A 27,961-nucleotide genomic window follows, 5' to 3' on the forward strand; every position below is an offset into this window, starting at 1 on the left:
TTAAAAAAACATAAAAATACATTTGAATATGTACTCTTTCTCATATACTACATATCAGTACGTCCATTTACATAGTATAGGACAGTTTAGAGTTGTGTATACCAAACCATGCATATGGGCTTGCTGGGCAATTGTGAAAGGCACACCAAGGGTAACTGCCAATACTGGATGTTTACCCTAAGTATTGACTCTAACCCCACAAAGATAAGACTCTACCCAATCCCTCCTCTGTGCCAAGCCCTCCATTATGCCCTGGGGAAGACAGAAACGAATGGTCTGTCCTTGTGAAACATTGTATCCTATTGGTACCATCTAGGGTGTACCATCCAGGCACGTGATGAGTATGCCCTGTGATGCGTGCTCTATGGGAGGTATGCCCATGGTAAAATGGCATTCAGGAAGGTTCTATAGAGCAGGGACACTGGAGAGAATTCTCAAAGTGGGGAGTAGGAGTGGTTACAGCAGCAACGGTTTCAGCCTTGCTCCGGAGGGCTGGGGGTTCAAGTTCTGGCTGTGCCACATACTAGCTGTGTGAATGAATTCCTAGGCGCCAAGTGCCTAGAACTGAGCCTGGCACACAGTAGATGCTTTGTATTTGCTGTTATTAGTCTTTCGTCCTTCCTATCCTGACCAGCTACTGTGTCAGTGGTCTTGGGCTCGCCTCCCTGTGGAGCCTGTGGTTATGGTGTTGGGGGCCTCCCAGCACCTGGCCCGATGGTGGTCAAATGGTAACTGCCAACTGAAGTATATTTGCTCTGGGAAGAATTTCTGGCCATCATCCCATACAGTGATAAACGTGGACCCTGGCCTTTTCTCTGTCTTGGGGGGCGAGAGGCGCTGAGCTGTGGCTGCAGACCCTCCCCCAGGTCTCTCTCCCTGCCACCAACCGCCAATGCCACCCTGCACCCTGTCCCCCTGCCAGCTTCCTCCAGGGCAGATCCTAACAGCCCTGGATGGAAGAGTCGGGGTTGTGTGTGGGGGGTCGGGCAACAGCCCTGTGAGCCCAGATGGAAAGGGGGCTCCTTACATTCGGAGGAACACTGACAAGCCAGGTGGGTCAGCAGGGAGCAGCCAGAGTGGACAGGGCCCCATAATCAGAGGAACTGGGGCCGGAGTGCCATACCCCGGGGAAATGGGAGAGTCTGGGGAGGTGAGGGGAGCCCAGAGGGCAGGGGAATGCTGCTGGTGCAGGCTCCGAACAGGGAATGTTCCCAACATCATGATGGCTCCTAAGCAACACATCCCCTGCCGGACCCTTCAGTGTGCCCACAGCTCCCAGCTGAGAGCGACTGGAGCACACACTACAGTGTGCCAGGGCTAAGGGTCCCATGACCATGCTCTCCCTGGGTCATCTTAGTCTTCTGCATCCTCCACGCCTCCTACAGAACCACGTGGACTGTTGGCTCCTGTTTGCTGCTTAAAGGAAGAACTGAACTCCTGTGGTGGGGGAGAGACAGAAGGGGTAGAGGGATCGGATAGCACTGGGTTCAAATCTCTGTTCCTCACCTATTAGCTGTGTGGCTTTGGGCAAGTCACTTAGCTCCTCTGAGCCTCAGTTTCTTTGTCTGTGAAATGGGAAGCCCAGGGCCTACCTCCCTGGTTCAATGAGCTGCTGTGTGCAAAGTAGGTGCACAGTGGCTTACACCTTCATAGAGGCTCAGTGAACTGGTAAGAACTTTCTCTGTTTCCACACGTTTCTGTCTGTGCATGCTGCGACTCTCTCCTTCAGGACCGCATCTCTAACACCGCTTGGATCCCATTCAGCTCTCTAACTGCTCAAGACTCAGCCTGGCCCACAAGGAACTCTGCACAGGAACAGAGAACTGCCCACCTTCATCCTAATGGAACCTGGAGGCCACCTCTTCTGTCCCCTCTGGGGTCCCTGCCTCCTTCCCCATCCTTCATTTTGATAGACTCAAAAGGACACCCCAGAGCACAGCTCAAGCTGGAAGTTTCTGGAATTCATGAAAAAAGCCCTACACTGGTGGCAGAGGTGCTCCCAAGGCCCGGGTGCCTCACACCCCCAGGCCAGCCTGCTTCTTGGAGAAGGGTCCTGGTACCTCCTATTTTCCCAGCCAGGAGGCCTGCGGGTTCCCACATTACCACATGAATGGGGCACAAGCCCCTGGTCCACTCGAGCAAACAATTTGGCTAGCAAATTGACATAATTATGAGAGACAGAGAGGGAAGAAAGCGGCCCCCACCCCCGAGGCCCCCCAGCGGGTGGCTCCCGCCGAGCTCCTCCCTGGCTTTGTGGGCCCTGCGCTCAGGGCTGATTAGAAACCGTGTGGCCTTTTCAAGAGCCCTAAGTGATTGGCCCCCTTAATCTGATTACAATTTGCAGAGCCCCTCCAGCCGCCTCTGAAGGGCCTTTCTCAAGCACCCCGCTCGATGCTGCACGCATGCACACACACACACACACACACACACACACACACACACACACACACTTAGCACCCACTTGGGCCCGCTGGTGGGGGCTCTGCTTCTCTTTGTCCATGTCTCACTTCCTCAGTCAGGGACCTTCAGTGGCCCCAGTGGCTGCCCTCAGGCCCTAGTCCCCTCAAGGTATGCGCTAAACTTCAGACACACGCTGCCCCTAACACACTGGGTCACCTATCTTTAAGGTCCCACACAGATACCCTGCCCAGGCAAGGGGCACATGTGGACACCCCATCACCCATCCTTCGTCAGAGAGGCCACTCCCAGCATCCAGTTCCAGGCTGCGTGACCCCATCAAGGGCGACCCTCTCTCCACAGCAGCTATATTTCTGGGGCTCCTCAGGCTGCAGCTCCCAGGGGATTAGGCTCAGCGGGCAGCCTGGACACAACTCAGGCCCAGGCTGCTCAGACTACCCCCCCTGGGAACTCAGCCCTCCACAGCCACTTTGTAGCTCTTAATCCCCGAGGCTCAGCCACAATGGCTCCTTTTCCCATACTTGTTCTTGCAGGCCCCAGCCTGGCATCCCACCCCAAATGGAGTCCCCCCACCCCAGGGCAGCAGTTTAGGATGAGGGTGGGGTGGGGGGTAAATCTGGGGCCAAGGCAGAAGGGGACAGAAGATGGGGCTCTGGCCTTGTTAGCTAACCACGCGTCCCCCAGGAGGAGCAAGTTGGGCCTGAGCCGGTAGGGAACTTGCCTAGGGCCCTCACGGGTGACCCCCCCCAGCCTGCTACACCCCCGTACTTCAGGGCCCTCAGCCTGGAGGCCCTGAGAAGTGTTTTCTCCACTTAGGAACCCCACTGTCTTCTCAGACTGTCCCGAAGCTCTTCATGTGGCTGGGCCAGAGAGCAGAGAACCTGGAGCCCAGGTTGAGACGTTAGAATCAGAGGGACCCGGGCCCCAGTCTCACCCTAGCACCTCTTTAATAACCCTGTGACCTCGGAAGGGCTACTTATCGCCTCCGGGCCTCAGTCTCCCCACCTGTGAGATGGGTCTGATACAAGCTTTCTGTCAGGGTGGCTGAGGTTTCAAGAGCAGAGGGGCTTCAGGCACTCAGCAGGGCACCCGACACACAACTGGCATCAATGCATCATGGGTGAGTCAAGGCCAGGAGGAAACCCGGGGTGCAAACATAGATGGGGGAACAGTCTCTGTGCACCCCTGCAGCCCTGCTGGAAACGTGAGGCTCTGCAGTGCCGGGGCGGCGGGGGCGGGGGGGCTGTTCAGGACAAGCCTAGCAGGCGCCAACAATTTTTAGATCTCATCCCTGATCACCAGACGAGCCGCAGAGCGAGTCTGGGCAACAGGGGTCTAGACCTAGGTCTCTCTCTGCATAGGGCCCCGGGCGCGGGCCCCCAGGGCAGCCTCGACAGTGCCCTGAGGCGCCCGACCGACCTCTGCCCTCGGTGCCCTCCCCGAACAGCCCCTAGGGCCCAGGTCGGGTAATGGGGGGGGGGGAAGGGTCCCGACCCCGCCCCTCCAGAGCCCGGTGCTGCGCGGGGTCTGGCCCCGCTAGCGGACCGCGGGCGGGATCCTCTGGCGGGCTCTGGGAGGGTCTCCCCCCGCGCGCCCGCGCCCCCGCCCCCGCCCCCGCCCCCGCGCACAGGCCCCTCCCCGGCCCTCGTGGGCGTGCCGCTGGGCGGGGCCGCCGGGCCGGGGGCGGGCGGAAATCAAAGCCGCCGCTCCCCTCCTCGCCACGCCGCACCCCTGCCGCGCCGCCGCGCACCTCCTCCTTTGTCACAATGTTTTTCAATCCGGTGAAGCAAACTGTCCAATTAGAGCCGGGGCCTCCAGCTTCCATCTTTGCCGACGTTTAATTAACATGCTCCTCTTGGCAGCTGCTGACAAGTTCCAGAAACAGGTTGTAAAGGGTTTTTGTCTTTACCCAGCATGGAAAATGAGGGGTGTTACATCGCGGGGAACATGAATAGGTTGCATTTCAGCTCCCTCCTCCCCTCCTTCTCCTCCCCCCCACTCCTCTGGCACGGAGAATGAAGGCCTGAGTGTGTATGTATGTGTGAATTGTGAGGGGGGCGGGGGGGGCGGGGAGGGCGGATTTGGAGGCAGGAGAGACCTTCTCCTCCCTCTCCCCTCACCCCTTCTTCCCTGGAGTCTTTGCTCCACAAAGGATCTGGATTCTGCTGCTTCTTCGCCAGCTGGCACACTTTCGCCTCGCGTCTCTGTTAGCCGTACCAAACCTTGCCATGTTGATTCCTATCTCTGGGTGTCTGCCTGTGCTGTCCCTGTGCCATCCTTCTGGTAAACTCCTATGCAGCCTCCAAAACCCTGCTCCAGTGACCTGCTCTGGGAAGCCCCCTGGGCATTGGATGGCTGTCAGAGTTCAGGGTGGACCCCAGCTAGACTGTGAGCCCCCTAAGTGTAGGAAGTGTTAGTCTGCCCAGGGTGGTGGCTGGCCGCAGAAAATGGGGAGAGCTAAACTGCTGAAAACTTCTCCCACTGTGGAGGAAGGGAAGGGTTGGGGTCGGGGGACTGGCCCTAAGGAGCCTTCCCCCCTATTCTCCACCCTGCCTGAGTGCCCTTGAACCAGAGCAGGGTCACATGAAGGGCATGGTAAACATGGCAGTTTTCACCATGGGTGTGTTTCTGGGATGGTTGATGTGAAGTCAGGAAGGGCATTGGAGAGAGGCCCCAGCCCAGAAGCTGAGCCTGGCAGGGGGCCCCAAGCTGGGCCAGCCTCCAGCACCCCAAATTCTTCCTCTTCAGCCTGGGATGATTTCCCTTGCCTTATGGGTGGCACGGTGGTGTGGGAGATCAGGACTGGGGCAGAAGGCCAGGTCTCTCAAGTCCTTTTCTTGCTCAGATTGGCCCTGGTGGAGCATTCACACCCATTCTACAAAGAACACCAAGAACGTTTATTCACGGAGGCTACCATCTGCACGGAACAGAGTGGTCTGGGGGACGCAGGGAGCAAGGGAGATGCTGGCCGAGGGGCAGGGAGGGAGTGGAGGAGCCCAGCAGTTGGTGGCTGGCAGCTGGGTTGTCTCCTAGGAGGGCTCGGGTCCACTGCCAGCTCCCAGCCCCACTCCTGCCTGCTTTTCCCAGGATGTGGCCACCAAGAGCCCTGGAGGCAGGCCTCTTGCAGCCAGAGCCTGGCTTGGATGCCCACTTTGTCTATAGCTCTTCCTCCTCCATTCTCAGGCAGGCCCCCTGGGATGAAGGGGAAGGGAAGAGAGGCACCCTGGGCCAGGCCAGCAGGTGGGGTGCTGTTCGCCTTGCTCTTGTGTTCCCAGCTTGGTCAGCACCGCTCCTTTGGGAGTGCCGGGACAGTCTGTGGAGCCTGCAGGGAGAGAGCCAAGAGCAGCGGGCCACTGTGGGGTCCTGCTGTAGCCCCTTGGGCACCTTTACCTTTTCCGAACAGGGTGGGCATCAGAGGCAAGGGGTCCCAGCCTCGCTCTTCTCTATCCTGCAACCCCAGCATCCTCTCCTGCCACATCACTCAGCCTTGTGCCCCAGACACAGCTCCTTCCAAGCCCTGGCCTCCAAGGGGATCAAACAGCCCTACTGAGTGTAAAGGTAATGTCCTGCAAGGATCCCATGCCCTCTACTTGCACTGTGTGGCCATGAAGAGTCTGAACTTCTCTGAGCCTTAATTTTCTCATCTATTAGAAAGAGCGAAGTAGTTGCACCTGTCGTGTCGAGCTCTGGAGGGTGAGATGCAAAAGGCGGGGCTTGGTGCATTCCACAGAGGAGCAAGGAAAGGTGAGCTGATGGGAAGAAGAAAGGAGACAGAGAGAAGGAAGGAAGAACAAGCCTGAGCTGATCCACTGAATGGAGCCAGACCTGTCATTTCCACTTTTATAGATGAGGAAATTGAGGCTCCGTCTGTGGGTGAGGAGATCCTCAAAATCACAACCAGTAAGCAGCAAAGCCAAGTGTGTAACCAGGTCACCTTCTATACATTCCTTCCAGTTCAGAGCACCTTCCATACTCCTGTGCCTGTCCCGGCTTGCAAGGAGTGTGACTCTGAGGCCGCCAACCCCCGTGTGCCCACTCCAATCCAGGCAGGAGGGGTGGAAGCTCACATCCTCATTTCTTGATGCTTGCTTTTTGCCCCTTTGCTGGCATCCAATTCCCAGAGCTGGGCCCCCACTGGGAGAACCTGCCTGTGCTCACCTGCTTCTCACCTGCCCTGGGAGTTTAAGGTTCTGAGGGCTTGAGGGTAGAGTCCTCAGGGTGCAAGACCGTGCTCTTTGGCTCCTCGGGCATCTGCAGAGAGAGGAAGGCAGCTCCAAGGGCCTTGTCCCAGGCCGGGCGGATGGGTGTCCCTGGTAGAACTACAACAGCCTGGGCAAGTCTGGAGCGGCGTTTGCTGTGTGGCGGGCGCCACCTTGTGATCACTGTGCAGAGCGCATGCAGAGAAGCAGGGCAGTCCACACCGGTATCAAGCCCTCTACAGCAGGTTAGCCACTGTCCAGGGTGCTGGGGCACTGCAAGGACGAGACCGGGTCCTTGCCCCACTTAGAGCAACGGGAGAGCGTTCAGGTGACGGGCACAGTGACAATACGAGCTGTAAATGCACACGAGAGGCTGATAACCCGCCTGGAGGGGTGGGATTCCGGTTGTGCTGAATGAACCCACTTTTGAAAGATGAGTAGTAGTGTGCCAGGGAGAGGCCGCATGGCAAGCTCCCGGATCAGCAGGAAGGTCCCAAAGTGAGGTGGGGTGAGATGTAGGGGAGGCCGGAAATGGATGGGTAGCTGGAGTGTGGGTGTTGGGGGTGGAGATCAGCCTTGCCTTGGCTTCAAGGCTTAGATTTGATCTTAAAGATGGCCTCAGCTGAGGTGCAGGAGAGCATCTGTCTCACCCTGTCCTCTGGAAAGCCACCTCATCTCCCAGGTAAACCACCCAGAGGCCAGGGGCTGAGGGGACGGCCTGATGGTGGCTCACTTCCACTGACACAGAATTAGATTTCGAAACTGAGCATTGCTGAAGGGTATTCAGCAGATAGAAGGTGTGAACTTAGAATAAATTACAAAGATCAAAACAGAACCAAGAGTGAACTTCTTTGTATGGGAATTGATAGTTTTTTTAGTTTATTTCATTAGTGGTAAATCCATGTGATTTCTAATTGTGGTGTCTAAAATAGTTTAAGTTCTGACTTTAAATATGGAATGAAAATAATGCTGCTAAAAAAAGAGTTTATTAAGAATGTAATAACACAGAATACTTTTTACGATAGAGACAGAGAGAGAGAAAGAGCAGGAGCCCAAATTGGGCATATAATCTTTGCTAAGAAAAATCTGGGCAGATTAAAAAAAAAAAAAAAAGACTTGGAGGAACATATACCCAAAATATTAGCAGTGCTTGAATTAGGGTGATGGGATTTCTTTCTATTTTTCTCTATTTCCAGATTTCTCCTAATGAGCTTCTATTCGTTTTATAATAAAAAGATAGTTTAAAGAGAATGAATTCAAAAGCATTATTAGTTATGTATCTGAAATTGGCTTATAGTGGATATCAGTGAAAATTACCCAGAAAACTTTCTGGTGTGATTTTAAAAATACAGAGCCAAATGAAAGGTGGTGATGGGCAGACCCGTGTCACAGGGACCACAGACACAGGTTAGGTCCTGCCCCCTGTCATGAGGGGAAATGCAGGTGGCTGTCATCCCCCACCATCTAATGCAGGTAAACACCTGCAACAAGGATTTGTTGGGAGGGAGGCCTGCCTGAAGTCACAGAAAGCCCAAATTGTGGCATGTTTTTAAAGAAACAGTTTTGTGACATCCTACTACTTTCAGCTTCTAGAACAATGTTTCTCAAGTCAGGTTTCTGTACTGATACTTCTCTGAATGCTGAAAGCAATGGAATGTCACTCAGTTTTCTGGACCAGAATCAGCTGGGAACTTGTTCCCAAGAGGAGGCCCTACTCAATTACAGTTCTGGGCTGGCACCTGGGAAGCTGCATTTTTACAAGGTCTCCAGGTGGTTCTTATGGAGTCTGAAGCTGAACACCACAGCATGGTTCTTAATCTGGGCTACATTTTGATCTACCTGGGGAAGCTTTAAAAAAAAACACACACACACACACACACACACACAAAACCAAAAAACTCATAACGTCCAGGTCCTAACCCCAGACCGATGAACTCCAAGCCTCTTGGAGCTGAGGCCTGGGCTCCGAGTGTCTTTAAGGCTCCCCAGGTGATTTCAATGCACGTGGAAGGGCCGTGGTTCTCAGAGGCGGGTATGGTTTTCATCAGAATCACGTGGAGGGCTTGTTGAAACACGGTGCTGGGGCCCACCCCTGAATTTTGGATTCAGGAGATCTGGGTGGGACTCAAGAACTTGTATTCCTAACATGTTCCCAGGTCTGCTGCTGCTGGGGAGCACAGGAGACCACACTTTGGGAAGGACTGCTCTAGAGTAAAGCCTTCAGCCCCCAAGAGACACACAGCCTCTGGATGGAGGAGCAGGGTGATGCAGGCTCTGTCCCCAACCCTCAGCTTCCGGTCCCTTGGGGGCCCCGGCTCAGCTGATGTGGGCAGGGTCTGTGGAGAAGGGATGCAACTCACTTTGTGCAGGGGAACAAGGCCCTGGAACTCACCTCCCAGTAGACTGAATCCTCAAAGCAGTTCTCGTCAGCGGGTTGCCCCCAGAATGGCAACTTCAAAATAATCCCTAAAGAAAGTTGGGGGTCACACAAGGTCAGGAACCACTTCTTCTCAGTCTACCCAGCCCTTCCCCTTAGCTGGGAAACATCCCCCTGCCCCAGTCCCACAGCCACAAGAGCACAGGATTCCTGGGGTCTCTGGGCTGACCTCTGGTACGTGCTCTTGGGTCCCCCACCCACAGCGGCCCCACCTTCTCTGGCCCAGCCACTTCCACTCACCCACGATGATGCCGCCCACCAGGGCCATGGCCAGGGACACAAAGATACCAGCAGCCTGAAACTTGCCCTGCATGCTTGCGTTCCAGTTAGTCTTGAAGCCATCAAAGCCGAAAGCAATGGCAAGCCTGGGGTGGAGATCAGGGGCAGGTCAGGGCACCGCAGAGAGGCCAAGAAACCACTTGCTGTCGCCCCACAAATGTGAGAAGGCACCAAGGCTCTGAGCCTTCCTGTGTGCACTGGACAGATCAGATGGTCCCTAAGGCTTTTGAGGAAGGACAGAGGTTGGGGAAAGAGGCCTATGGACCGTGGTTCAGATTGGGGTAGGTTAGGAATACAGACAGTATGTTGGACCCCAGAGGAACAGCAGGAAGAAGAAATGCAGAAAAGGAAGGAGGGAGCTCAGGCTCCCCTGCCCCTCCTCCATACTTACCCCTTTACTCCATACACATCACTGCTGGCACAGGACGCCGTCACGGCCCCCACGATGCCACCGATGATGCCAGGAATGCCATGCAGGTTGTGAATGCCGCATGTGTCCTGGATCCGCAGCCGGGACTCCAGGAATGGCTGGACAGGGGTGACGGCTGTTACTCAGACCCTGAGCAGTGGCAGGGGTGTGGGCACGCCAGAATTCTGGAGGTCCCAAATACATGGAAACCCAGGATCCTCCAGCCCCCAGCCCCTTCCCTAGGGACCCCCCCTCCTGTCAGGAACACAGAGACCCCAGGATTCCCCAGCCCTCAGCCCCTGGCCTGGGGTCCTCACCGTCAGGTACACAAAACCCAGGGTGGAGACAATGCCGCAGATGAAGCCAACGATGAGGGAGCCATAAGGCATGAGCATCATTTCAGCGGCCGTCCCCACGGCCACCCCTCCTGCGAGCGTGGCGTTCTGGATGTGCACCTGGGTAGGGCGGGCGGGGCGGGCCGGAGCTCAGTCCTCTCCCAGAGCCCGCAAGGCTCCCCGTGTGTGGGGGCTGCTGGCGCTGGGAGGCAGGGTTGACCCCCAGGGCATCTCGCGAGCGCGCAGACCGCAGAGGGCCCCAGCCCGGGCCCCGCTCCTGTGCTCTCTGCACATTGGGCGCCCACACCGGCGGGCTGGCCATCGTCCATGGACACAAATCGGCGTACTTGTGTCGGGGTGGGTGAGCCCCCTTGGCACGTGTGCACGTTCCCTCTAGCTCTGCATGTCTCCTGGTCTCTACGCTCGCGTCTGCTGATGTCAGGCACCTGCGAGGCCCTACACGTGCGCAAACACCCATGGCGGGGTCTGTGGGCCTGCAAGAGCACCAGCTGACCCTCTCTGAGGGCGGACCTGCACCCGGTACTGTGCTGCCCGCTGTGGGGAGGATTTCAGTCCGTCTCCACAGCAAGCCCAGGAGGTAAGGACACTTATCTTTGGATGTTTGCAGAGGAGGAAATTGAAGTGCAGGGAGACCACACAGCTAGCAAGAGGCAGAAAGGTATCTTGATCCGGGTCTGTGTGGAGCCAGGGCCCCTGACCTTGACCCTATTCTGTGTCCTTGTCGGCGTGTGGGGGAGGGGGGTCTTGGGCGCACACAGGTGTGCCTACATCAGTGTGTTTGATTCTCTTCCCCCTGATGCGGGTGTCCCTACCTCTCTGTGTGGTGAGTGTCCAGTGAATCCAGGGGCTCCTGGCAGTGTCCCAGCACACATATGCCCATGTCAAGAAGCTAGTGTCAGACTAGGAAATAGAGAGGTGGTCTTCTTTTTATAGAAAAATCGACCAACACCTATGGGGTTTGGCCCCTCCCCACTAACGACAGAACAGTCTGTCCCGGTGGTCTGAGGAAGGACACTGTGAAACCGCATCCCCCCACAAACCTCCCCAGGGGAGTGAACAGACATCAAAGGGGTCCCCTTTCTGAGTGTATGGGGCGGGGCAGGTGGAAGCAGCTTTAGGAAGGCTGAGGGCCAGTGTTTGGAGGATCAGGAGCCTGGCAGAGCGGAAGTGCCCCTGGTAACCGTACCAGGCAGGATCTGATGGGGTCCTCAGCCCAGAACAGTCGTCAGCCCCCCAGTCTGGGAGGAGGAGAATGAGGAGGAGGAGAATGAGGAGGAGGAGCCGCTCATCCAGCACAGCCAGTGTAACAGAATCTGGGAATCTGGTTCTGGGCTTGGCCGAAAACCAGCTATGGAATCTGAACAAATCATTTCTTCCCGAGACTCAGTTTTTTCATCTGCAGGATGGGTGTGATCATCCTGATGCTGCCTGCCGCCTGCCTCACAGAGTCGTTGGCAGGGCATGGCGATCAGTGCCCACTGGGCACAGGCAGTCACAGTCACACCTCACCCCAGGGCTCCCCAGCACCCCCCCTCCGCCCTGCTGCTCACCATGTCCAGCTTGCCCTTCTTGTGCAAGGCGCTGGACATCGCCACCGAGGTGAGCACACAGGCTGCCAAGGAGCAGTAGGTGTTGATGGCGGCTCGGTGCTGGGCATCTCCGTGGTTGGACACAGCTGAGTTGAAGCTGGGCCAGTACATCCACAGGAAGAGGGTGCCTGGCCAGACCAGACAGGACCGTGGGCCCGGGAGAAGAGGTGTTAGATGGGCCCAACAGAGCTTAGGCAGACAGCCTATCCTTGAGTTCCAGAGATGCCATATGACTCACATACCCCAGCAGTTTCCCACCCCGGCAGCTTTCCTCATGCTGGGGGCTCTTCCCAGAACATCCTCCCTGTGTTACTTACTACCTTTTACTTAGCCCTCCACTCTGCTCCGGGAAGTCTACCCCGACCCCATAACTGAGCTGAATGCCTCCCACCTTGCTCCCATAGCACCATGAGGGAGAATCTTTTTCTCTACTGTAGTTAGATTGTCTTGTAACATTGCCATCTCTTCCACCACACTGTGAGGAGCTCCTTGAAGGCAGGGCTGGGTTTTAGGAGGCCAGAGTGGGTGGTGGATATGTATTCTCTGGAATGAATGGACACAGGAAGCAGGAATTCACACCTTGCCCTAGCCCAGGGGATGGACTGACCAGGTCCTGGTTACCACTTTGTCTGCCCTGGGGCACCCTAGGGAAAACAGGATGAGTGACCAACTTCTAGCCCCATGGGAAAAAGGGACAAACATCTGGGATCCTGGAGGTGTCTACAGGCAACCCCCCTCTGCCTTTTCCCCAAAGGGAACTGCCTGCCACCCACCAGACCATGTGGGGATCAGGTGTAGTTTTGGTGGCCTGAACTCCTCATGGAGACCCTCACCGAGCATGGTGGTCCTCACCCATCATGGCAGCCCTCAGGCATCATGATAGCCTGTGTCCATCATGGCCACCTTCACCCATCATGGTGGCCCTCAATCATTACAGTCGCTCTCACCAATCATGGCAAAGAGGTCCGAGTGGTACACAGCGCTCTGTCTCTCCTTGCTCTGGTGTAGGCTGGGTCGGTAGAGGATCCAGGTCACTGTGAGCCCAAAGTAGGCGCCAAATGTGTGGATGGTCATAGAGCCCCCTGCGTCCTTTACCTGGGGTGTAGGGATCTGTCAGGCTCTGATACCTTCTCTCCCTCCCGTCTATTAGCACTTTCCATCCCCACCCCCGTGAAACACACACACACACACACACACACACACACACACACAGCTCCATCTGTCTCTGACTCCACAAGCTGCAGGATGGAGCCCAGGGCCCCCACAGACCAATCAACTGGGAAGCTGAGAAAGCAGGCATCCCTGAGTCCACGCTGTGAGCCTGTCAGCAAAATGCCAGAGCATCCTCACCCAGCAGATGGGACTGTGCCCAGATGGGGAAACCCAGGCTTGGAGAGGACCTTGCTCAGTCACACAGTGGGAAGAGGTGAAGCAGAGCTAGAACCCAGGGCCACCCCCTATCTAGTTTGTCACCCACTAGCTTCTTTAGTATCTTAATTCCTGGGAGCCCTTCCCTCCCCTCCAGGCCGCCCCTCCCCACATTTCTTCCTCCACAGCCACTCCTGGCCCAACCCCACTCCGTCTAGACTGCAGCTCCTCATCTCCGCAGCATCCTGCCACACTCCTTGCCCGACAGCCTCCCAGCTGACCACCCACTGCCCGCTCCATCCCCATCCCCCTGCCCCCCCCCAGTCAGAGCATGCAGATTGGTTTCTTCCTCTTCTGCCCCTTTCTGCCCTCCCCCACTCTGTGCCACAAGTTCCTCCTTCACAAAGTTGGGGAGACCAGGGTGCCTTACTTAGCAGGGCTGTCTCGAGGGTGAAACTAGACAACTTGTGTACAGCACCTGGCGAGTGCCTGGCACCCCACAGGCACTTGGTTGGCTTAGCCTTCCTCTCCATGCCCCCACCTCCCCTCTCTTCAGCCTCCTCCTGTTCTTCCCTACTCAGAACCAATCTCAGGGGAAATTCCAATCAGAATCATAGACTTGCTCCTTCACTGTAGATGGGGAAATCCAGCCAGAGAGGTTAAGTGTGTTGTCCAAGGTCACAGAGCTAGTTAGTTGTTGACAGAGCTGGGTTTCCCGGTTCCCAGCCTGGCGGGTACCTCTACTAGCTGTGGGACCTGGGCCCAGACCCTTAACCTCTGAGCCTCAACTTTCTCTTCTGTAAAGTGGGGGTAATAATTGCACCTATCTCGGAGATGAGGATTAATGAGATAAGCCATGTGAAGTATTCAGAGCCGGGCCCCGCCAAGGGCAAGTGCTCCTTACATGTCAGCAGTGATTGTTGTATTTTGACTTGACCCAGAGACAGGCCCAAAGGCTGTCAGGCATTCAAAGAATTTCTGTAGCAGGTTGGGAAGGTTTTTGAGGGCCTCTTCACTCGCGCCCAAGATACTACATTCTCAGCCTATTCCAAATCACGCCCGTTGGCCCCCCCAGATGCTTTATTCTCCACACCTCCCACCCCAGCCAGGCCCCAAGGCCAGCATACTCACCTCTTTTATACCTGTTGGACTATTACCTTCTCCTTGTACTACCTCGGTCCCAATCCCATCATCTCTCATCAGGGCAACAAGGACAGCCTCCTAACTGGGCTCCCTGCTCCCAGCTGTTCTGACCACAGCCAAAGAGGCGTTTCCGTTCCATGTGTCTGACCGTGCCACTCCCCTGTCTAAAACCTTCCATAGCTCCCCACTGCCCTCATGACAAAAGTTGAAACCATTTAATGCCATCTTCAGGAGCCTTGATGATCCATGCTCCTCCCTCCGTTACCCTTTCAAACATACCCCCCCACCCCCCCGCCCCCCCCTACCGCACACCCTCTTCCAGCCGGGTGGAGCCACCGGAGACTTCTCACTGTGGGCCTCCCTCAAGGCCTATGCACTCACTGTTCCCCCTGCCTTACTCCTTCGCCTGGTTATTTCTCACTTGACTTCTAGCTTTGACATCTTTTCCTCCAGGAAGTCTCCCTGACCTGTCCTGCTGGTATAGGCACCCTCCCTTTAGGCCATCAAGCCCCTGACCCCACTCCTCATCGCACTGCGTGGTTACTGTCTATTGACTTCCTGGCTCCCTCTCTAGATGGTGAGCTCCTTGCGGGCTGAGCGAGAGGCCTGCTCACCTCTGTATGGCAGTGCCTGGAGCATTGCCCAACGTGCAGTCAGACTCCAAAATGCATTTACTCGATAAATACTTCTTGAGCGCTTATTAGGCATTGAACTAGGTGCTGGGGATACAGACGGTCCAGACACATCAGGTGTATCAGAGAAGAAGTGTTATGGAGAAAATAAACCAAGTCAATATGAGAGATAGTGACTAGGGGTCAGGTGGGGGGCAGTAAGATAGAGGGCAACACTGTGGGGTGGGGAGAATCTGGGAGGGCCTCTCTGAAGAGGCAATATCCCAGCTGAGACCTCAGTAATGAAAACGACTGAGGGACGAGCATTCCAGGCAAAGGGAATAGCAAGTGCAAAGGCCCTGAGGTGGGGCCAAGCTTGATGTGTTGAGGAGCAGACAGCAGGGTGTGGCCAAAGCCCAGGAAGATGGGGAGAGAGTAGATTATAAGCTTGGAGGGAAAGGCTGAGGGCAGAACATGTGGGGCTTTACAACAAATTTGGATTTTACTCGAAGAAATTTTAAAAACCCCTGGAGGGTTTTAATCAGGGGAATGGTCTTCCATGCATTATTAACAGGTCTCCATGGCTGCTGGTGGAGATTGGCCTGAGGCAGTGAGTGGGGCAAGGATGAAGACAGGGAGATGAGTTAGGGGGAAGAGAGATGGTGGCTTGGGCTAATCTGGAAGCTGAAGAAAATGACAAAATGAATGACTGAATGTAGTGTGACCTAAAAGAAAAAACAAAAAAACTCTACCCCGTGTGGGGGGTGGAAGTGTTCCAGGCAGAGTCCAAATGTGGAGGAGTTGGGGGCTAAGAAATGGATGAAGTCTGTGAATGACCTTCACCCCTGCAAAGGTACCAACGAGGCATCTGAGCTAGAGTCAGAGGTCTAAGGTGCCTCTTATTTGGGCCATTTATTCGGCCAACTTCAAGGGGCATCATTCCTGCCATAGTCCATGTGAATGTCATCTCTGGAGTTGTGCAGGGCACAACCTATGCAGCTGCACATGTCCACCATGGCTATTCCCCTAGGATCCTTCCTTACAGATGTGCCCCCTCAATACACTGGGTCCTTTTCCTGGCAGAGCATTCTGGGAATGAGGTGTGTGTGCGCCAGAGTGTGTGCAGGAACACCCACTCTTTCCATCCGATATGCAGGAAAGAGAAAGGAGGGAGAAAACCACCATATGAGGAGCCCCTGCTCTGCCCAGGTGCTGGACTGATTTGCTAGGTGGACCGCCATTCCTGCCCAATAAATGTCATTACTCTCCTTTTAGAGATGAGGAGACTGAGGTTCAAAAGGTTAAGTGGCTGGCTAAGGGTGAATTGAATCCAGCTGGCATGCCTCCTCAGCCCTCCCTTTCTCTCCTTCCCTGCTGTCACCCCAAGTGTCCCCCTCCATCCCCATCCTGAGCCCTGCTCACCTCTAGCAGGCTGAGGAGGATGTACTCATTCACTGAAAAGAGGGTCACTTGGAAGAGAGTCATGATGAGCAGCTGGACAGGGCTGACTTTGCCCAGAACTGCCCCAAAGGCCACACAGACAGAGCCCACGCAGAAGTCCGCATTGATGAGGCTGCGGGGAGACAGGTCAGGGGAGGGGTGAGACAACAGCAAAAATGGCACTCCGAGTCCTGGGTTTGAATCTGCACATTGGTCATCCGTGTATTTGGCCTTGTGGCTTAACCTTTCCGAGCCTCAGTTTCATGGTGTAGTCATGAGCACATAACATCTTAAAGCTGCTCTAGGAATGAGACGAAATAGCACATGACAGGGCCAGGACAGCAATGGCATGTACCAGATGCCAGACCCTTCCTCTGTGGCCCCCATCCCAGGGCCCCCTCCTTGCAGGCAGCTTGTATTCAAGGCACCCAAGTTGTCCAGCTGCTGTTCTGGAACATGCCCCATATTTGGGGGCTTGCCCTGCCCTCCATCCTCTACTTGCCCTTCTAGAACCGCCTCTGACTGCCTCCTCTTTCAGGAAGCCTTCCTGGATTCCTCCATGCAGATGTGGTGTCCGCCTCCAGACCCTTATCTTTCACTTTACACACACACATCTCCTGCTGGCTACCAGGGCCCTGCTTGGGTTTGAGCTCTCATGACCTCCTTGTCACCTTACCTGGGAGAGAGGATCTGTGTCCAGGGAGTAAAGAGAGGCCTTCCTGCAGGAGGTAGGGAGGGACCTGGGGGCTCAGTGGAAGGGGGCAGGAAGGCCAACAGAGAGAATAGAGGCAGAGGAGCACCTAAGTCCTCCTAAAGTCTGGACCTGAAAGCCCAGGCAGCCAGCAGAGGGCTGATGGAGAGGCAGACAGCCAGGTAGATGTCATGTGGCCAAAGGAGACCCTGGTTCCATCCATGTGCCTGCCTAACCCAGGCCTTCCTGTGCTCGGCCAGCAGCAAAGCTCAAGGCAGAGTCATGAGAATTGTTAATGGGGGGGTGGTGGATACAGGGACAGTAGAGGCTACTTCCTCAAGCCCTTCACATCCAGAGGAAGTGCCCTTGCCCCGTGCTTAGGTGTGTATGAGAGAATCAGGAGGTGATAAGTAAGAAGCCAGCGGATCGTTGGGCCAGGGTGTGGAATGGGAGCTGTTCTGTCAGGGTCCCTCCTAAGATGAGGATGTTCATTGGAACCTCTGCTTCACTATGACCTTTGTTCACTGCTGTGTCCCCAGGGCCTCACACAGGGCCTGGCTGAAGGAATCATGGCATTTACTAAGTGCCAGGCACTGAAATACCTGTTAGGGACTGGGTATGCGCTCCTGTACCACGCCTAAACCTGAGGGGACAGGTCCTATTACTAGCCACATCAGAGAGATGGAACAGGGAGGCTTAGAGAGGCCAGGTTATTTGCTCACGTTCCCATAACTGTAGCCAGAAGACTGATCTGACAGAGGTGACCATCAGGAAGGAGTGAGGGGGAGAGCAGAAAAGCCCACACCTTGGGCCATCAGCACCCAGGAGACGGAGGTTTGCATGTCACATCTCAGGAGGGCCCACAGAGGCTTGGGCAGAGCCCGTACAGGGCATTGCCCTACAGTGACAGGTAGGACCTGGAGGACTCTTCAGCAGGGACAGGACAGAAGCCAGGAGGAGGGTCTGGGGACAACATGATCGTCCAGCCCCGAGCACCAGAATCGGCTCCATCTCGGTTGCTGAAAATCAATTCCCTGAAAGCCAGTTTGCCAAAAACTCAATTTGTTAAGTGACCAACTTGCGAAATAACTAGTTCACCAAAAACCTGCCAACTCACAAAGTTTACGATAATTCCCTTTGAGGATTTTTAAAAAGTTGTATACTTTTGTTTTTTCATCTAGCCATAGCTCCTTCGCTGGGGTGGCCAATTAAATATATTACAGGTGTTTTCCTACTTGGGGTCTATGGCTTTAGGAGTGAGACTTTCTCGTGTATTTTGAACTGCATGTTGATATTCATGTCAACGATTTTATATACAAAACACTGGCTTGTTGATTCCAACACATTTTCTATCTAGTCAACTATTTTTCCAGTTTCTCTTAAGTCATGGCTTCACTGACCTGCTTGAGTGATTTAGTACCTTGCAAATATTTGGCATGTTTTAAATTTCAGACACCTGGCCTCTGACCCCCGGTTGATGCCCTCTATGTGACGTGGTTTTATGGCAGTTTGCCTCTAAACCCTTTCTGCGGACTTGGTGTTCCAAGCCCACTAAGGAGTGTTCGTTTACACACCAGCCCCCTCGCCCTCTGGGCCCCGCCCCCGCCCCGGCCCCCGCCCCGCCCCTTGCATCTGGGCCCCGCCCCCGCCCCGCCCCAACATCATGGGCCCGCCCCGCGCTCACTTTTCCACGCCCACGTGAATGTAGCCTTGGTGGTAGGAGTGGAACCAGCCCTGCATGAGCAGCGCCCACTGGATGCCGAAGGCCGCCAGCAGGAAGTTGAAGCCCACAGAGCTGTAACCGTAGCGCTGCAGGAAAGTCATGAGGAAGCCGAAGCCCACGAAGATCATCACGTGCACGTCCTGGAAGCCTGCAGGGAGAGCGCAGCCCGGGGTCTCGGTGGCCTCGCCCGCCCTAGCCCTGGGTCTGGGCCAGCGCCGCCGGGCGCAGCGCCTGGTGTCTTCCCGGCCGCTGGGCCCCCAGGTAGTCTCCCGAGCCCCCACCTCCCATCTCTGCATCTGGATTCCAGGGCTAGGCGCAGTTGCTGCGGGTAGAACAGCCACTACCCGCATCTTGTCCTAAGAACCTCTGGAGGGGGCTGGGCTTGGGGGGACCAAGGTGAGCCTCCCACTTTAGACCGCTTGTTCTAATGCCAAGACGTGCCTGAGCGCCCCCTCAGGAGATGACAGCTTCGTCTCTCCACCCTCACCCGGGGCTGGGGTGGGCAGCTGGGCATTTGAAATTGGGGCCAGGGTGTGGCTCCCACCTAGAATCTAGGGTCTAGAACCCAGACTTTCTGCGGCCTTGCCCCCTCAATCCATTTTTTTTAGTACAGAGAAGTTAGTCTCCTCTGGGTCTGAGTCTCTCCAGGGGCCAAGCACATGAGTTGATCATCGGCCCCCCCCCCCCCACGAATGTCACATCCCACCTCCACCCCCTGCAAGTACACTTTGTTGCATCACTGAGACCCGAATTTGGGCCCCGGTTCCTCCATCTGCTGGGTAGATGACTCTGCAAAGTCAGGTAACATCCTTGCGTCTCAGCGCCTTCTGTAATGCTTACTTACAAAGCCTGCAGAGATTAAATGCGGTTGTGTAGGTAAACCACCTCGCAGTGTCCATCCCATAATAGGTGCTCAAAACGGACAAGTGTCATTATTATTGTTGCTTTATTATTATTTATTGTTACTTAGGCATAGGCTAATTCTGCTTTTTGAACCAACTCTTCCACCCACTCTTGGGGTGTGGCCTTGACAAGCTACTTCCCCTCTGAGAGCCAGTTTTCTCCATAAAACCAAAGGATGGATTAGAGTGATCATAAGTGTCCTCCCGGTGCTAATGTTGCCTGATTCTAGAGTCCCAGAAAATAATAGAAGGCAAGGAGCTTTGGGAAGCAAAAATAGGTACAAAAATATAAGGCGCTAAGAGGATCTAGGGGTGTCCTAGGACACAGGAGCCAGATTGAAGGGTTCCTATTGGCCCAATCTGGGATGGTTTGAATACCAAAATAATTATGTACTGTAGTAAATTAAAACTATTAGGAAATAGGAACTCAGAATAGGAAATAAATGAGAACGTGGAGAGGGCTCTTGCTTGTAACTGAATGCTGAGAGCCAGACAGCTAAATGTGGAATGAGCGCTGAAGTTGGAAAATCATGATTTTCACAGTAAAGACTCCATCAGTGGATGCTAAATCCAGGAGGAAATTTTGATGAAGAGCAGAACATTTGCATTGTCTTCAAGAGTCTTCCCAAAGACTGTGAGTTGCAAGGGATTGGAAAAAAAAAAAACCCAGTAATTATGGAGAAACAGGACGACATCTCAACTGGGTGATCAAAATTAACCTCACCCATGAGGGACAGGTGGATTATCACGGGCCTTCAGATGTGGTCATCTGAAGGAGACTTATCACCTGTATGGTATTCTAACCCAGCAGGCATTATCCCAGTCTACTCACAAGGAAGCATCATACACATAAAAAATGAGTAATGCGAAGTTAGAAGGGGGGTGGGTGAGGATTTAGTCTTGAAAAAGGTCAATGTCCTAAAAGACAAAGGCGGCAGAAATGTTCCAAGTTAAAAGAGACTAAAGAGACATGCCAACTACATTCACTCCCTAACTCTGGACTGGATCCTGGATTTGGTGGTGGGGGGGGGTGTGTGTGTGTGTGAGGAGAGCTGTAAAGTTTGTTATTGACAAAAGTAGAAAATAATTAGAAAATTAGGTTGAGGAAATTAGGAACCGTATATTAAAGTATCACACAATGTAGATTGATGAAATTGATTAGCCTCGTTATGGAAGAGAATCCCTCTATTCTCAGGACATATCCTGGAGTCATGAAGGTGACAACAGGGCCATGGCATGTGTCACCAACCCTCAGATGGTTCAGAGGAAACAAGTGCGTGTGTGTGTGTGTCTGTGTCTACGTGCGGAGAAAGAGAAGGAGCAGGTCGCTGAATTGGAGTTACACAGTATATAGTGCTCTTTTTTTTTAAAGATTTTATTTATTTATTTGAGAAAGAGAGAATGAGAGACAGAGAGCACGAGAGGGAGGAGGGTCAGAGGGAGAAGCAGACCCCCCGCTGAGCAGGGAGCCCGATGCAGGACTCGATCCCGGGACTCCAGGATCATGACCTGAGCCGAAGGCAGTCGCTCAGCCAACTGAGCCACCCAGGCGCCCTATATAGTGCTCTTCATGCTACTTCTGTTTTAGCAACTTCTTGAAAATTTGAAATTCTTCCCAAGTAAAAAGTAAAAAAAAAGGGGGGGACCTGCAGGGACCATCCACCTGCCCCATTGTTCTTTCCTCATTCTTGCCCCCTGCTCCCCCTCCATGCACCAGCTGCACCAGCCTGGCGTGTTCCTCGGCCTTCCTCCGGGGTCTCTGCCTGTGGCCTCCCCCTGCCTGGGATGCTGTTCCCGCAGAACTTAGGCCAACAACCTCTTTTCCTGCAGATCTCAACAAAACGTCTCCTCGTCACAGAGACCTTCCTGACCCTCCGGTTTAGAGGCGGTACTCTCCCTCTCAGGCCCCTCTTCCGTCTGCAGTTAGGTGTGTTTGTCCGTCCCACTAGACTGGAAACCCCCAGAGGGCGAGGCTGTGCCTGTTTGCATCGCTCCGCTGTTCCCCAGCACCTGTTGTGGGAGTGGCCGGGGAGACTCTCAGTCAGTATGTGTGGCGGAATGAATGATGACTGGTGTCACCCCGCAGCACCCAGGGGTGCCCGCTGAACAGCAACCCAGGAGCCCCAGGTGGGAGTTCCCGGTCAGGGGAGGCTACAGCCTCTCTCCAGTCCCACGCCTCCCGCCCCTGGGGTGGAGAGCCTGGTCGAGGTAGGGGCGGCGCTGATGCTATAGCGTTCTAACCTTGCCTGCCCCTGGCTGCCCCATCTGTACCCCCCCCCAGGTCTCCCTGGGGCCCAGGCCGTGGCCACAGCCCCCTTGGCTAGCGGCCACCTGGAGGCGGCTTAGAGAGGAGGCACTGGCCCAGTGCAGGGTGGGGGTGGGGGCATGCCAGCTGAAGCAAGAGAGCCGCGGGTCTCACCCCAGTGTGGTGCTCGGAGCTGCTGTCTGGAGACCTGTGCGAATTTGCACGAACAAACAGCAGCTTGGTGTAGCTTTCCCAATGCGTGCAGCTGATTTCGTGTATTATCGCGTTTCCTGGTTTATCACGTTTCCAACTGTTGTGGGGGAATCTGAGCTAATGCGTGTGAGTCACCATACGCGGCATTATGGTTATTCTTGGGAAGAACGGATGGGTGGCAGACTGGAGGAGAGGTGTGAAAGAGGGACGTGACACTTTCAGACTACAGTTCCAGCGGCAGGGAGGGGAGCTGGGTGTGGAGTGCGAGGGAGGGGCTCCGTCTGGTGCTGGCCTTGGAGTTGAGAGGACCACAGCGGGGTAGGGGAGTCGTGAGGGTGGGCAGGGCAGATGGGAGGAACGGAGCCTGGCTGCGCGGGGTGAAGCGGGGACCTGAGCCCGGGGTGGTGGTGGGGGGGCAGGCCAGCAGATGGAGCTGTGAGTCAGAATGTGGGCACAGAGAGGGGGAGAGAGCAGCTGAGAGCTGGCTTGCCTTTGAAGCTAGCAGGCCGGACAGGGAAGGCGCCGGCAGGGGGTGGGAGGAATCCCTGGGAAGAGGCAGTCACAGAGGATGGGAGCCTTTCGGCTGTTTGGTGGCAGAGAGGAACCACGTGGGCAGGGGTGGGTACGGTGGAGGGGGCCCTCCTGGGGGATAGCTGCAATTTCAGGGCTGCCTGAGGCCCTCCCCTTCTCAGTGCACCATCCTTGCCTGCCCCCCTCACCAGTTCTCTGTCCTCCGTGACTCCCCTAACTCCCCGGTTGTCCTGACCTCTCTCTTTGCCTCTCTCTGGGGGGGGGGGGGTGTCTCTTTCTTCTGCCCCCATCTCAGGCACACAGATGCCAGCTTCCCTCTCCTTGGGCACCTCCCTGTTCATTCTCTTGCTCCCTTTCTGTTTATCTCCCAAACTGGTCCTAATTTAGAACCCCAATCTACCAGTTGATTAATTCATATTTTATAAAGTTTGGTGCTACCTAGAATGCTTTTACTAGTAATGGTTTGAAGGTCCCAATTGTGTGACCTTTGGGAAGGACATCATCTCTCGGATCTGCAGTTTCTTTTTCTGTAGAGTGGGGTTAGTCCGTGTGCTCGGTGCTCACCCCAGAGCTCTGTGGTGCACATTTAATGACTTCATCCAGCCCTGGGTAGAGGCCTGGCTCTTTAGCAAATTGATCAATCATATTAGCTACTATTTCTCTTTTTCTCTTTCAAGGCTGTCGTTGTGTTTCGCACTGAGTTGGCGATTTGCTGTAGATCAGTGGAAGTTGGTGAGACACCTTCCTTTCCCCCCTCTCTTTCCCCAGCCTGGGGCGACACAGCAGTCCTGCGCCGCCCAGACTCTGTCCTCTCTACCCAGAGGCACCCCCCTCTCCATGGGGCGCCACGGGCATGCTGGCCTGCAGCCACGAGGGCTGCCACAAGGGGGCACCAGTACACAGCGGTTCTCGCTCTCCCCTTCTCCACCCCCTTCCTAGCTCCCACTCTCCCCCGCCTCCAGGATGGGTCCCCAGTGAAGCTCGCCTTGGCTCTGAAATCTGAGGACAGCGTTTCCCCGGGCTGCTGGACCACAGCAGCTTCCAACCCCCCTGCTGCATCGGCACAGAAAGCGTGAAGCCCTGCCTGGTGCAGGCTGGTGCTGCTCCCTTCCCATTCTCTGCAGGCCAACACAGCCCAGATTTGCCTTTGAGGCCTCCTGGCCAGGCCCTCACTTCCCCAGGGCTCTGTGCCCACCTCTTCCACACCTCAGAGCCGACCACAGAACCACCCCATCACCGCACAATCTCCTGGCAATGGTGCAGAGGCCCGGGAAAGCAGGTGGGCTGTGGGGTGGGAGGGCTCGGCCAGCCCCCGCCTATGTCACTGGCACTGAGAGTGTTGGGCACATCTCTAAGGTCCACCTCCGGCACCACAAGATGGAAGGAAATGCCCTGCCTGACAGAGCATGCAAAAGGCATTTGTAAGTGGGGAGAGCGCAAAGGAATTTAAATGCTAACATCATTGAAACTAAGATTCAGGGAGACACTCCTTGGCCATATCTCTAAAGAGATGCTGTGCCTCCACTCACATACCTTCAGCGCCGGAGCACTCACTCCCCTCTGAGGATGCTTGGTTCCAGCATTCACTGTCCCCTCACTTCTTGCCCCCAGATGTGCCCTACCAGTCATCTGCCCTCTTCAATTTTCCTGGAGATCCAGTGTATTAAATAATATTCCCACTTCACAGATGAGCATACCGAGGCTCAGTGCATTTAGCGATGGACCCGGGTCTGTTTAATTCCCTCTGAGACTTGTGGGAATGGAGCTGAGTCTGAGGTGTAGGTCCCAGGAGAGCAGAGCCAGCCTGACAGCTGTGGCTTCATGAAACAGTCTTTCGGGTGTTGGAACTATGGCATCCTCTGCCCTGGGTCATCTCCTAGAAATGTGTCCCGCTCCTCCTTCAGTCTTTGCAGGAAGTTTCAGGAGCCCAGACTCTGAGGGCTCCTCCTCAAGCCAACTTCCCCCGGACACTGCCAACAGCCACTGAGGCCCCAGAGCACCAGCCCGTGAGGAAGGTTTGTGTCCAGCAGCCAGTGCCTGGACAACAGGCCTCTGAGGGCACCGTCAGGGCAGGTCCCCAGCTGGCTCGGTGCCTGCTGCCTGCCGAGGGGCCCGGGCCTGGGGAGCAGTCCTGAAGGGCCTCCTGAGCCCCAGCCTGAGCCAGCTGGAGCTGGACTCTTCTGGAAACCAGAGATGCCCAGCAGGCTCCACTCATCCCCCCGGCAGGAATGAGGCCCACACAGGTGTTGTGTTGACAGCCTAGAGCCAAGAACCCAGAAGGTACCACAAGGGCATGCCCTCAACCCAGGCCCCTGGGAATTGCCCCACTGGAGCCCCACCTGTGCCGGGAGGCCCCGTGCCCTCTGACTCCTAACCATAACCACCATGACCAGGTAGACCAGAGAAGGGTCAGGCAGGCGGGGAGAGGGGAAAGGTGAGCCTGGAGGAAGGAGAGTGAAGGAGAGGAGCCCAGGGTTCCTACGCTGGCTCTCTGGATTTCCTAGTCACTCCCCTTCTCTGGCCTTAGTCCCCTTGTCTATAATAGGAGGAGTCCCGACACTGCCTTCCTTCTGGGGTGGTGGGGTGTCAAAGGAGAGAACGCACATCTGCTAGCTTGCCGTGTTGCCATTACTTGCCAAGGAATCCCGAGGCCGAGAGTCTCTCCCTATACTCCTCTTTGTCTCTTCCTGCATGATGACCAAGAGCTTCCCAGCACCCACGGGGGAAATGGCAGGAGAAACTCAAGCCCCCCTTCATGGCTGGGGCTGTCTTGTCCCCCTTAGCAACCTCCCTCCTATCCCTTTCACAGGCCCTACGCTTGCACCACTCTGCACCACTCACGTGCTCCCCGCATGCCTGCCCTGCTTCCCCCCTCCTCACTGTCTTACTACCTTCCAGGACGCTGTCTCAGATCTCTTCTGCCCAGAGAACCTGACCCCATTGAGGACAGGGTGTTGGGGTGCTCTCAATGAGTCTGGGAGCCCCTCGGGGTTAGAGACCCAGGATATGCAACTTGTTCATCAAGAGTGGTCATTAAGTCTTGGTCTCTTGGAGGAGGAGTCGGTGGCTTACGTGTGTGTCCTGGCAAATTACTACTAGCACAACTTACCCACCTCCTCACTCTCAAAAGTGTTGTTGGTCAATAAATTATATGGCCACCCTATAGGTAGGTGATTGTTGTGTGAATAAATGAAGGTGGAGTATGGAAGGTGGATGTGGATGGAGTGGGGTTAGGAGCTGGGGAGATGCGAGGACCGCACCCCTCACTGGGAAGGTTCTGTAGCTCCTGTTTTAGGGTTTTGAGACTTTCCACTGCCTGGACTCCTCAAGGACCTATGAACACCCATGGGAGACCTTACCTCCTCTGCTTTGCTGGGAGGCTGGCTTTTTGGCCATGAGATGAGCAAGAGCCAGAGCAGAGGAGTGGAACAGGCAAAGGAGGATCTCAAGCTGGTCTGCCTCTCCATTTGCTGGGTCAGTCCAAGGAGAGAAAAGGTGGGCAGTGACAGGCGGACTTGGAATCTAAATTCTAAGGCCTCAGCTGTCAAGATCTCTTAAAACATGACCCTGAGTGGAGCCCAGTAGAGGCTGTGGTCTCAACCAGCACAGGGTACACCCCTGCTTCCATCACCTCCCTTCTTCTAGGCACCATATTTCTATTAATGTAGCCTGGGAGTGCATTATCTTTTTGGCAGCCATTTAATATGGCTGGCTCCCACTGAGTTGGCAACCTCCTCACCTTTGTCTTTGTTCATTCAGGCCATCATCCTGAATGTATGCAGTTATTTATTTGGATCTAAATGAAATGTTATTTCTGGAGTTAAAGACTCCCATTACTGAGGGTATTCAAGCCACAGAGGGAATGCCAGTTGGCGTGGGTGGCTGTTGCCAGTGAGCTTTAGGGTCCTTGCCGAGACTAACAGTCCATGACCATTTGAGCACCAACAAGTTGGAATGATTGTCATTGGCTGCTGGTGGATGGTGTGGGCAGTCAGAAAGCACAAGGGTATAGAAAGAGCCCTGGGCTGAGAGTCTGGAGGTTGGGCCGACCTGAGTGACCTTGGGCCAGTTTTTCCAACTCCTGAGTCCTCAGGCTTGTGTGCTTAGTGTTCTTCCAGTAATTGCTCCCTTAGGAAGTGAGAGCTCCGTGGCCAGGGCTGTGCCAGAGCTCGACGGGCACTATCTCACGCCAGCCTCACCCCTGCCCCATAAGGCAGATGTGGAAAAGGAGTCTCAGTGAGGTTGACATGAGCCTAAGGCCACCCACCTGGTCAATGGCGGAACCATGACAGAAGTAAGCTCTGGTGATTCCAAAGCCAGGCTCTGAACCACAGTACCACAGATACCAGAGAATTCAGGATGTTCCTTCTTCCTCTCCAAGCCAGAAGAGGGTGGGTGCCGGGGTCCCACACACCTCGCAGCCACCTGCAGCCCTTGGCATGGGACCTACCCCCTTATGTGGAGAGTACGGGTCCAGCTGGACAAGCGTGCCAGGGTCACCCCCTGGTTGGTGACTGAGATGGGTCTCGGGTCTTTGGAGGACAACTAGGGCTCTCTGGCAGGGAGGTTGGAAGGCTCTGATGGCCCCCGGAGTGAGCTCCCCCGGGGTGAGTTTTCCCTATTTCTTTAACACAGGGAAAAAGAGTTGGTGCGAAGGTGGCCCTCTCTCAAGCGTGCTCTCCAGGGCCTGGCGGGGGGCCGGATGGGGAGGCTGAGTGGGGAGGGCCGCTTCTCCTCCAGCCCCGCCCCCGCCTCCCCCCCCCCCCCCCCCCCCCCCCCCGCCTCGTTCCCGAGCAGCAGGCTGCGCAGGTGCAGCGAGGCAGGGCTCTGCGGGGCGGCGGGCACCTGCCGGGAACGCCTCTGGCGGGCGTGCGGGGTGGCCGGACTTACTCGGGTAGCGGTAGTAGAATTCGTTCTCCAGGTCGCTGGTGGAGTTCTGTTGCATCTTACTGTCGATCCAGTGAGGGTCAGCATCGGAGTCGTAGCGCACAAACACGCCAAAGAGGACCACCAGGGCCACCTGCAGGAGCAAGCAGGTGACCGGCAGCCGCCAGCGAAGATTGGTGTTCCAGACCATGCTGCGGGGGGCGCCTGGCGGGGAGGGCAGCGGGCAGTTCCGACTGACGCTCGCAGGCGCGAGAGGCTTATAAGACCCGGGCAGGGGCGGGGCGGCCGCGTCGGGTGGCGGAACAGCTGACCCGGGTGCCGCCCGTGCGCTCGTCCAACCGGCGAGGGGACCTGTGGGCTCGGGGCTCGCCTCCACCCGGGAGCCCCCCTTCCCCCCGAAGCTCCCCCGTCGGGGGCCCAGCAGCAGGAGCAGGGGCCGAGCGGGCAGGTGGGCGGGGATCGAGGCGCCCCAACCTCTGCGGATCCCCTCGGTACCCGGGCCGCAGGTCTGTCCCCTTTT

General features: G+C 55.6%; 1 protein-coding gene across 5 annotated transcripts; it reads right to left on the reverse strand.

Annotated features, from left to right (window-relative positions):
• Positions 1–5,163: 5,163 nt before the first annotated feature.
• On the reverse strand, positions 5,164–27,709 carry RHCG (Rh family C glycoprotein). 5 transcript variants are annotated; one of them, XR_003515521.2, is made up of 12 exons: positions 27,445–27,669; positions 18,625–18,811; positions 16,232–16,382; positions 12,635–12,782; positions 11,649–11,815; positions 10,060–10,197; positions 9,725–9,861; positions 9,295–9,419; positions 9,010–9,083; positions 6,588–6,669; positions 6,090–6,167; positions 5,164–5,740 (listed from the first exon to the last, which is right to left on the reverse strand). XR_003515521.2 is itself a non-coding variant. In XM_027568767.2 (11 exons), exons 1-10 carry the CDS (start codon positions 27,629–27,631, stop codon positions 6,601–6,603), a joined length of 1,383 nt encoding a protein of 460 aa, XP_027424568.1. In that variant the 5' UTR covers positions 27,632–27,669; the 3' UTR covers positions 5,165–5,740; positions 6,588–6,600. The 5 variants fall into 5 exon arrangements, 3 of the variants coding, with proteins under 3 accessions (XP_027424568.1, XP_027424567.1, XP_027424570.1); XR_003515520.2 differs by having other exon boundaries at positions 6,577–6,669; XM_027568767.2 differs by lacking the exon at positions 6,090–6,167 and having other exon boundaries at positions 5,165–5,740.
• Positions 27,710–27,961: the final 252 nt, after the last annotated feature.

Source organism: Zalophus californianus, chromosome 6 (assembly GCF_009762305.2).
Source record: "Zalophus californianus isolate mZalCal1 chromosome 6, mZalCal1.pri.v2, whole genome shotgun sequence".
In the NCBI taxonomy this organism is placed as follows: Eukaryota; Metazoa; Chordata; class Mammalia; order Carnivora; family Otariidae; genus Zalophus; species Zalophus californianus.

What these genes read in the sequence shown, in the direction of transcription:
- RHCG (XM_027568767.2), bottom strand. Translation starts at nt 27,631, where the DNA reads ATGGTCTGGAACACCAATCTTCGCTGGCGGCTGCCGGTCACCTGCTTG. An exon ending in TGGGTTTTGTGTACCTGACG is followed by an intron (nt 9,862 to 10,059) that starts GTGAGGACCCCA and finishes ACCCCTGTCCAG; the next exon opens with CCATTCCTGGAGTCCCGGCT. An exon ending in GGTGGGCGGCATCATCGTGG is followed by an intron (nt 9,084 to 9,294) that starts GTGAGTGGAAGT and finishes AACTTTCTTTAG; the next exon opens with GGATTATTTTGAAGTTGCCA.